Source organism: Bufo gargarizans, chromosome 3, assembly GCF_014858855.1.
Source record: "Bufo gargarizans isolate SCDJY-AF-19 chromosome 3, ASM1485885v1, whole genome shotgun sequence".
In the NCBI taxonomy this organism is placed as follows: Eukaryota; Metazoa; Chordata; class Amphibia; order Anura; family Bufonidae; genus Bufo; species Bufo gargarizans.
Window position 1 is genome coordinate 62,818,984 of NC_058082.1, and position 9,416 is coordinate 62,828,399.

At 41.9% G+C, this 9,416-nt stretch overlaps 1 protein-coding gene across 1 annotated transcript in view; it reads left to right on the top strand.

Moving 5' to 3' along the window:
• MARCHF9 (membrane associated ring-CH-type finger 9) overlaps window positions 1-9,048 on the top strand; it is a 214,945-nt gene extending 205,897 nt beyond the window's left edge. The window contains exon 5 of the mRNA XM_044286912.1: window positions 8,082-9,048. Coding sequence (XP_044142847.1) covers window positions 8,082-8,410 — 329 coding nt within the window. The 3' untranslated portion in view covers window positions 8,411-9,048. The remainder of the gene's footprint in view (window positions 1-8,081) is intronic.
• The last annotated feature ends 368 nt before the right edge of the window (window positions 9,049-9,416 follow it).

Consider the following 9,416-nt stretch of genomic DNA (forward strand, 5'->3'; position numbering starts at 1 on the left):
GAAGTAGGCCATTTTAGATTTAGTATTCACAAATGATATTACTGTAGGGGAAAGCTTGGGATTAGTAGTATACGAGTCCCTATCAGATTGGAACATTTTCAATGGAGTCCAGGAGAAATGGGACTACTTAAAAGTGGCACTATTGAAGGCAACAGATAATTGCATTAGGCTTGTCAGTAAAAGTAAAAAAAGGAAGACACCACTGTGGTACTCAGCAGAAGTGGCCAAAATCATTAAAAACAGAAAGATAGCATTTAGTAATTATAAAAAAAAACAAAAAAAAAAAAGAACAAGGATGACAGGCAAATTTATAAGATTAGGCAGAGAGAGGCCAAAAAAGTTATAAGTGCTTGTAAAGCACAGGCAGAAGAGAAATTAGCTCGGTCAGTGAAAAAAGGCGATAAGACATTCTTCAGATACATAAATGAAAAAAGGAAACTAAAACAAGAAATTACCAAATTAAAAACAAAAGAAGGAATGTATATGGAAGAAGATAAAGATAGCTGACTGCCTCAATGAATACTTCTGTTCAGTTTTTACAAAGGAAAATGAAGGAGAAGGACCTCAGTTAGGAAAGAAGACTAATGAATCTTTTGATGCATGTGTCTTTACAGAGGAAGAGGTTCTAAGTCAGCTGTCTAAAATTAATACAAATAAGTCACAGGGGCCTGATGGGATACACCCAAAGCTATTAAAAGAGCTTAGCGGTGAACTAGCAAAACCATTAACAGATTTATTTAACCAATCACTGGTAACAGGAGTCATCCCAGAAGATTGGAAATGAGCAAATGTGCCCATTCACAAGAAAGGTAGTAGGGAGGAATCGGGCAACTATAGGCCAGTAAGCCTGACATCAATAGTGGGGAAATTAATGGAAACCATACTTAAGGAGAGGATTGTGGAACATCTAAAATCCTATAGATTGAAAGATGAAAAACAGCATGGGTTTACTTCAGGGAGATCATGTCAAACTAATCTTATTGATTTTTTTTGATTGGGTGACTAAAATAATAGATGGTGGAGGTGCAGTAGACATCGCTTATCTAGACTTTAGTAAGGCTTTTGATACTGTCCCACATAGAAGGCTTATCAATAAATTGCAGTCTTTGTGCCTGGACTCCCATATTGTTGAATGGATTAGGCAGTGGCTGAGTGACAGGTAACAAAGGGTTGTAGTCAATGGAGTATATTCAGACCAGTGGGGTACCTCAGGGATCTGTTCTGGGACCCATATTGTTTAATATCTTTATTAGCGAAATTGCAGAAGGCCTCATGGTAAGGTGTGTCTTTTTGCTGATGACACAAAGATTTGTAACAGGGTTGATATTCCTAGAGGGATACACCAAATGGAAAAGGATTTAGGAAAACTAGAGGAATGGTCAAAAATCTGGCAACTAAAATTTAATGTTGATAAGTGCAAGATAATGCACCTGGGGCGTAAAAACCCAAGAGCAGAATATAAAATCAGTGATACAGTCCTAACCTCAGTATCTGAGGAAAGGGATTTAGGGGTCAATATTTTAGAAAACTTAAAGGTAGGCAGACAATGTCATAGAGCAGCAGGAAATGCTAGCAGAATGCTTGGGTGTATAGGGAGAGGCATTACCAGTAGAAAGAGGGAGGTGCTCATGCCGCTCTACAGAGCACTAGTGAGACCTCACTTGGAGTATTGTGCGCAGTACTGGAGGCCATATCTCCAGACGGATATTGATACTTTGGAGAGAGTTCAGAGAAGAGCTACTAAACTAGTACATGGATTGCAGGGTAAAACTTACCAGGAAAGATTAAAGGACCTTAACATGTATAGCTTGGAAGAAAGACGAGACAGAGGGGATATGATAGAAACTTTTAAATACATAAAGAGAATCAACAAGGTAATAGAGGAGAGAATATTTAAAAGAAGAAAAACTGCTACAAGAGGACATAGTTTTAAATTAGAGGGGCAAAGGTTTAATAGTAATATCAAGAAGCATTACTTTACTGAGAGAGTAGTGGATGCATGGAATAGCCTTCCTGCAGAAGTGGTAGCTGCAAATACAGTGAAGGAGTTTAAGCATGCATGGGATAGGCATAAGGCCATCCTTCACATTAGATAGGGCCAAGGGCTATTCATAGTATTTAGTATACTGGGCAGACTAGATGGGCCAAATGGTTCTTATCTGCCGACACATTCTATGTTCTATGTTCTATGTTTCTACAAGATCATTAAAGGGGTTCTCCGGGAATTAAGAAAATGAAAATACTTAAATATTACTTTAATATAAATATATTCCCAAACACCTTTCATTAGCTATAATGGTTCATTTTGTGTAGGAAGCTATTATTAGGAGAAATAAAATGGCCGCCGTCCTATTAGCACACACAAAACCCGTCCTAATCACACAGGAGGACAAGTAACTTTACAACACTGAGGCAAAGAGCTGCCTCAGCCTCCTCTCTGCTTGTCAGGGATTATGATCCTGAATAAAGATGATAAGATCTTCAGTGGAATCTCTGTAGGAAAGGAGCTCATCAGGAGACATGAAATACAGAGAGGACGTACATGACAGACTGTGGTAATGGAGATGCATAGAAGTGCCACAACCCCACCTCCTCTCTGCACTTCATGTCTCCTAATGAACTCCATTCCTACAGAGATTCGTCTGAAGATCATGTTAAACTGTATTCAGGATTATAATCCCTGACCAGTAAGAGCGGAAGATGGCGCTGCTCTTTAACTTGTCCTCCTGTGTAATTGGGACAGGTTTTGTGTGGACTAGTAGGATGGCGGCCATTTTATTTCTTCTAATGATTGCTTACCGGACAAAAACGAGCCATTATAACTAACCAAAGGTATTTGGGGATATATTTATAATGAAGTAATATTTAAGTATTTTCATTTTCCGAATTCCCAGAGAACCGCTTTGATAAATATACAGAAGAGAATAGACCCAATACTGCCCTGAGGTACTCCACTAGTGACAGTGACCCAATCTGAGTGTGTACCGTTAATAACCACCCTCTGTTTTCTATCACTGAGCCAGTTACTTACCCACATACAGACGTTTTCTCCCAGTCCGAGCATTCTCATTTTATATACTAACCTTTTATGTGGTACAGTGTCAAATGCTTTGGAGAAGTCCAGATATACGACATCCATTGATTCGCTGCTCTCAAGTCTAGAACTTATCTTCTCATAGAAACTGATTAAATTAGTTTGACATGATGGATCCCTCATGAAGCCATGCTGGTCTAGTGTTATACGCTTAGTAATATTAACATTTCTCTTTTAGCACCATATTTCTGAATGCAGTCAGCAATGTAAAGAATGTCTGTTTCTCATTCGGGCTGCCACTTTGGCCAAGCAGTGACAGGTTGAAGCAGACATACTGTAGATGATACTGACTGTAACCGTTGAGGCACAGGTTCTTAACCTGCCTCTCATCTTCCTGCATGGAGTAGGGATCGACCGATTATTGGATTTACCGATATTATCGGCCGATATTCAGGATTTTGAACGTTATCAGTATCGGCATTTATTTTGCCGATATTCCGATAGCGTATGGGGAACACAGATCGCACTGCTGACAGCGCTCTCCGTGTTCCCTCAGCAGCAGCACAGGGGAGAAGGAGCAGTGTCTCCTCCCCCTGTGCTGCTGCTGCCGCTCCAGCCAATGGGAGGACAGGGGACAAGAGGAGGGGAGGAGCTATGGCCACTGCGCCACCAATGAAGCTTAATCTCACATTAATTCATATACAGGAGGCGGGAGCTGCAGAATCACATAGCCGGCTCCCGGCCTCTATGAGCTGTAGCTGCGATCTGCGGTAGTTAACTCCTCAGGTGCCGCGGATCGCAGCTACAGCTCATAGAGGTCGGGAGCCGGCTATGTGATCCTGCAGCCAGCTCCCGCCTCCTGTATATGAATAAATTAGAGATTAAGCTTCATTGGTGGCGCAGTGCGCACCCCCCAAGCCCCCCAGTATCAGACATTGGTGGCGCAGTGCGCCCCCCTCCCACCCCAATATTAGACATTGGTGGCGCAGTGCGCCTCCCCCCCCCCCCAAGCCCCCCCAGTATTCAGCATTGGTGGCGCAGTGCGCCCCCCCTCCCCCCCAGGGCCCCAGTATTAAGCAGTGGTGCGCCCCCCCCCCTCCCCCCCACCCCAGTCGCAGTGCGCCCCCCACAGGATTCCCTCTCCCCTGCTCCTCCGATCGGAGCCCCAGCAGTGTAATGCTGGGGCTCCGATCGGTTACCATGGCAGCCAGGACGCTATTGAAGCCCTGGCTGTTATGATAAGCTCCATGCTGCTGTGTGCACACTCTATCAGGGTGAATAGGACAAGGGTTCTAGTCCCTAAGGGGGCTAAAAGTTAGTTTAAAAAAAAAAAGAAAGTAATAAAAATAAAAACACCAAAATATTAAATATAAATGAAAAAGAAAGATTTACAAAAAAAATAAAAATACACATTAACAATAAACATTAATTTTCAGCAGATTTGTGGGAATTTTAATTTTTTTTTCAAAAATGAAAATTCCCAGAATATCGGTATAAATTATCGGCTATCGGCCTGAAAGTTCACAAATTATCGGTATCGGCCCTAAAAAATCAATATCGGTCGATCCCTAGCATGGAGTATTCTTATAATAGTCTGACTTACACATAAACTGTATTTAGTGGAGAAGATTTATCAACACTGTCCAAAAGAAAAACTGCCCATAGCAACCGGTCACAGCTGTTACGTTAGTGTGTGTAGAATCACACAGTCAACCAACAGATTTGACTTTGGGCTAAATCTAAAGGCATTATCCTGGCAGTCCCCTGGTATTCATCTCCTAACCCCTGTACAGGGATCTGAACTTCACTGCTGGGAACCACCAGGTTGCTACCTCCTGGAGTAGTCTCTGTGTGATTGACAGTGGACTCAAAGGGGTCAGAGACACCAATGAAGGGTACTGAGGGGTCAGGAAAAATCATAGTCAGGAATTGGCTAAGATTAGGGCTGGCAGAGCATGTGCTATATGGTAAAAAGTCTTGGGTCAGGGTGGGCAGTGAAGTGTCAAAATAGTGGTCAGGTCAGGCTGCAGAGAGTAAGAATCAGTAAACCAGCAGAAAGTCAGTACACAGGCAGACAACACAAAACAGCACACGTAAGCGTTAACTAGCAAGCTAGACAACTTATTGCTCAAGCATCCTCCAACAAGGGAAGGTGCCTGAAACACCCTAGAGTTGCCAGCTATTAGAGCGCATGCTATCCACGGTCAGAGGAGGAGAGGCCTTAAAGTCAAGTAGGCTGCAGTCTAGACAAAAAGCTTTATTTATTTTTTTGTTTGTTTAGACAGGAGCCACTGCTCAATACCCCTTTACCCCTCTACTCCTCCACTACTGGAGGAAGCGTATTAAGTAGTGGACTCTGCCAACATGGCTTTAGAGAGGGATAAGTTGCACTAGTAGAAGGCAGGGTGAAGAGCGAGTTGCCTTGTGACTTCTTTATCAAAGGGTTTTTCCAGGCTGCTGATATTGATGACGTATCCTCAGGATAGGTCTTCAATAGCCAATCATTGGGGGCCTGACACCCCACACCCCTTTGATCAGCTTTTCCCTTCAGTCTCCAGCACCCGAACTAGCACTTTAAGTGAAGCAGGAAGAATAGCTCCATTCAAATTTTAGTGGCTGTCCCGTTTTACTCCAGCTTGGCTCCCATTCACTTTGATGGGAGCTGACAACCACTATATTTTGAACTGACCTGTTCTTCTTGTTTCACTTAAAGTGCTGGTTTGGGTGCTGGAGACTGCAAGGAACAGCTTATCGGGGTAGGGGATCAGTGTATGGATACAGTCAGTATAATAGATATGGGGGAGCCAAAAATATAAAATCATAAATAAAAAACTATGAAGCAACATACCAGGGAGGATTATCATCCTGCAAATGCTTTCGCATTTTGTCATTCAAATGAGTTGTGCCATTCAAGAATTGGTGGCTTATTGTTCGCATATGCCACCAGTGTGTGATAGGTACGGGTCCCACCTCTGACACCCACACCTACCAGCGGTAGCTCGGCTATATACATCAGTCCCATAGAAGTGAAAGGAGTGGTGGCTGCACTTGTGCGGAGCGCTTTCCATTTTTTTTTCTATGAGACTACCGAAAATAGCCTGCTTTTTTTTTGCCACTCCCATAGAAATGAAAGGAGGGCAGCCAGAGATGGGACCCCCGCCTATGACACAACCCCTGTAATGTTTCATGAGAAATATTAAATCTACATGGGGCAGAGTGGTGACATACCCAGGGGACAGGGTGCGTAGTGATGGCATATTAGGAAGCAGAATTTTCTGGAGCCTGTTGTACTTTTTTATTGCTAGTCTTTATAAAATACCAGAGGTCTCCGTATAACCATCAGACCAATCTGGCTGCTGTGTTCATGAAGGATTAGTTTATTTAGGGGATTTCTATGGAATGCATTAATTAATCTAGATTATGCCATATTTTAGATGCAATAATGAGTTTATTTTTAAGGTAAACAGAATTTATCATGAGCTATAAAACTGCCACCTTATATAATATAAAGTAATATACCGGACCATTCAAACAAGCAGATTTGGCAGAAGAACCAAAAATCACTGCATTTGATGACTTATTTTATGGGTAGGAGAGGGTTACATACAGCTCATTACAGACAGTAACAGTTCAGAAATTCAGATGAAATGAAACACGGCACTCCTCCATACCACGGAATTACAGTCCATCGTTCATTAATCTTCTATTCCACCTGCAGAAAAGTAAAGCAAGACGGTTTTAGGCTTTGTGCATAATTCTACACTCGGCTGCCTGAGAACCTGTGGTTTCCAAAAGAGAAAATGGAAAAGTATTTGATTGAAAAGCAGTCAGATATTTGGTAATATGTCAACCCTTCAGTGTCAATTATACCACTTTTAGGCTGGATAGATTTAGGTGGAGAACCTACGGGCCCTACATGCAAATGATCGGCCAGTTTTTGGGAAAGAATAATAAGGCCAGAGCAAATGTGACAGCGGTCAGCTGACAAATGAGCCACACGACAATGTAAAAGTAGGGGGACAAACGCCAATTGGCTTGTTTTATGGTCAGGAATTGGGCCACGTAAAATGGCCCTAATAATGATGGTAAAGACGGTTACACATTGCATCTATAGAAGAGGGATGAGGATGTCATCTTTGTGATCAGAGAAGTAACTTGAAGGTCTCGCTCCCCAAAAAATCTGTAACATGGCCCCCCACCCAACCAGGTACCAATTATGTAGCAAGTACATTATGTATCAGTGGTGGGCAACTGGCAAGCCAGAGTCTGCATACACAAGACAATCCCACAAAAGGCGCAGGGGGTTTAGCAGCAGTTTGTAGGTGTTTGGGGGTGTTTTAGGGCTGTCTAAGGATCAGGCTTTAAGGGGTTTTCTGGTATGCATTAACATCCTTTAAAATAATCATTTTTGTAATATATTTATTTTACCTATTTCCTGTGATGTTATGTCCATGGGCGTGAAAGTACAACTTGTCCTGCAAAGACTAAGCCCTCATAAGGCGATATGAAGGGAAAAATAAAAAAAGTTATGACTCTGGGAAGGCAAGGAGTGAAAAACAAAAACAGCCGGGTTAAATGTCCGATCACACAATAAATGCCCCACTGTGTTATGCATTTAATGCTGTCTTTTTGAGCAGTGTTATGCCTCCAATGCGTTGGGATGCAGAGACATTTGCCAAACCCAAAGTAATGGTATATGTAATGTGCCAGTGAAAATTATCCTACTGAAAGAACAGGCACTTCATTTTTATTCTTGGGTTAGTGTAAGCATTTGGAATACATTAGCCACTCCTGATCCTGGTCCATGTTCTTAGCTATAGAAAAGTCCTAAAAGAGTTTGAGTCTTACTTGTTATAACACAATAGTGCCCCACATCAGATCATATAGTTAAAGAAAGAGTCCAGGAAAAGAGAGAATCTCCCTTCTGGTCAAGGACTAGGCACAAAGTTCCTCCTTCAGTGTTAAGTGTAATTTTCTACTATGGATGTCATTTCTGTTTTTCTCTACAGTTATTTTATGTTCATGTTTGTTTTCTCCTCTTTCACAGGTTTGATTATCCACGAAGGATCATCTGTCTATCGGATCTTCAAGCGATGGCAAGCCGTGAATCAGCAATGGAAAGTTCTGAACTATGATAAAACCAAGGACCTTGGGGAACCTATTAGTGGGACTACAAAGCTTGGGGGAAGGAATTCACGGACGAATCATTCTTCTCACAATGATAGAGGCCCAGGGCGGAGCCAGCGGGTTAGGACTATATTAAACCATCACTGTGGTTATACAATCCTACACATCCTCAGCCACCTGCGGCCTAATGAACATCGAAATAGCTCAAACTCCAACAGGGAGGTGGTGATGAGAGTGACAACAGTATGAGGAATTGTCTGAATTGTTGAAGGAAATGGTTTGCTGCTATCCTTCACCGGCTTTACTGATGCCACATCTGCAATGGTGTCAGACAGTGAAAGAAGAGAGCTTTGTTTTGCTGGAGAAAACAGCGAATTCCGATCCCTGAGGCCCCGGCCTTTCAGTGCACTTTGGCCAACTGTGCTAATGTATGAAACGCCCTGATTTTTATTTTTCAAAAGTTGGGCCTTCTTTTATCACATAATACTTCTCTGTGCGTCTTCTCAGCTACAAATTCGCCCAGTCTGAATCGAAAAGATAGGTTTCCCTTCCAACAAAATGCCATCGACTGAAAAAGATCTTAACCGAAACGTTAAAATAAGTCGAAAGCACAAGCCAGCGGTTTAAAAAAAAAAACACAAGAACCAAGTCTTAACTTTTTTACCTCAGCTTTAAGGGATGATAACATCACAGAAAACCATAGATAGGATACCAAACTGAAAAGGAAAGTAATTGTAAGAAATGCCTAAACACGAGGGTAAATACAGCAGAAATAACAAAAAGACTCCGAAGCAGTTCACAACTTTCTAAGCGATGAATAGGTGCAATAAAACATATTTTTACGGCAAAATGGGATCTTTGCAATAAGACGCTTGTACTTTCCCTGGTTTTACATTTTTTGCATGAGTAAATGTAATTTTTTTCCTCTCTTCTCCCTGCGGGAGGATAAAGAAAAAATATTTATATGCAAATGGTCTCCAACTACATTTCTTTTTCTTCTGATTCACATACTGGGACGTAAAATTAAAGGCATCAGGATTTTCCTGTAACGGTTGCACTTGTATGTCTGTGTATGAGGATGCATGGGTGGCATATTGTGCTTGTTTGTTACGCCTGATCATTTCCATAATTTAAGTGTACAGCAAATAACAAAGTAGTGGGTCCAGCACTCAGGTCTTGAACACAACCATACATTTCAAATATTTTTTTAAAAGTCCAAAAATAGCACACAGCAGGAAATCTCCCCACACCAGTC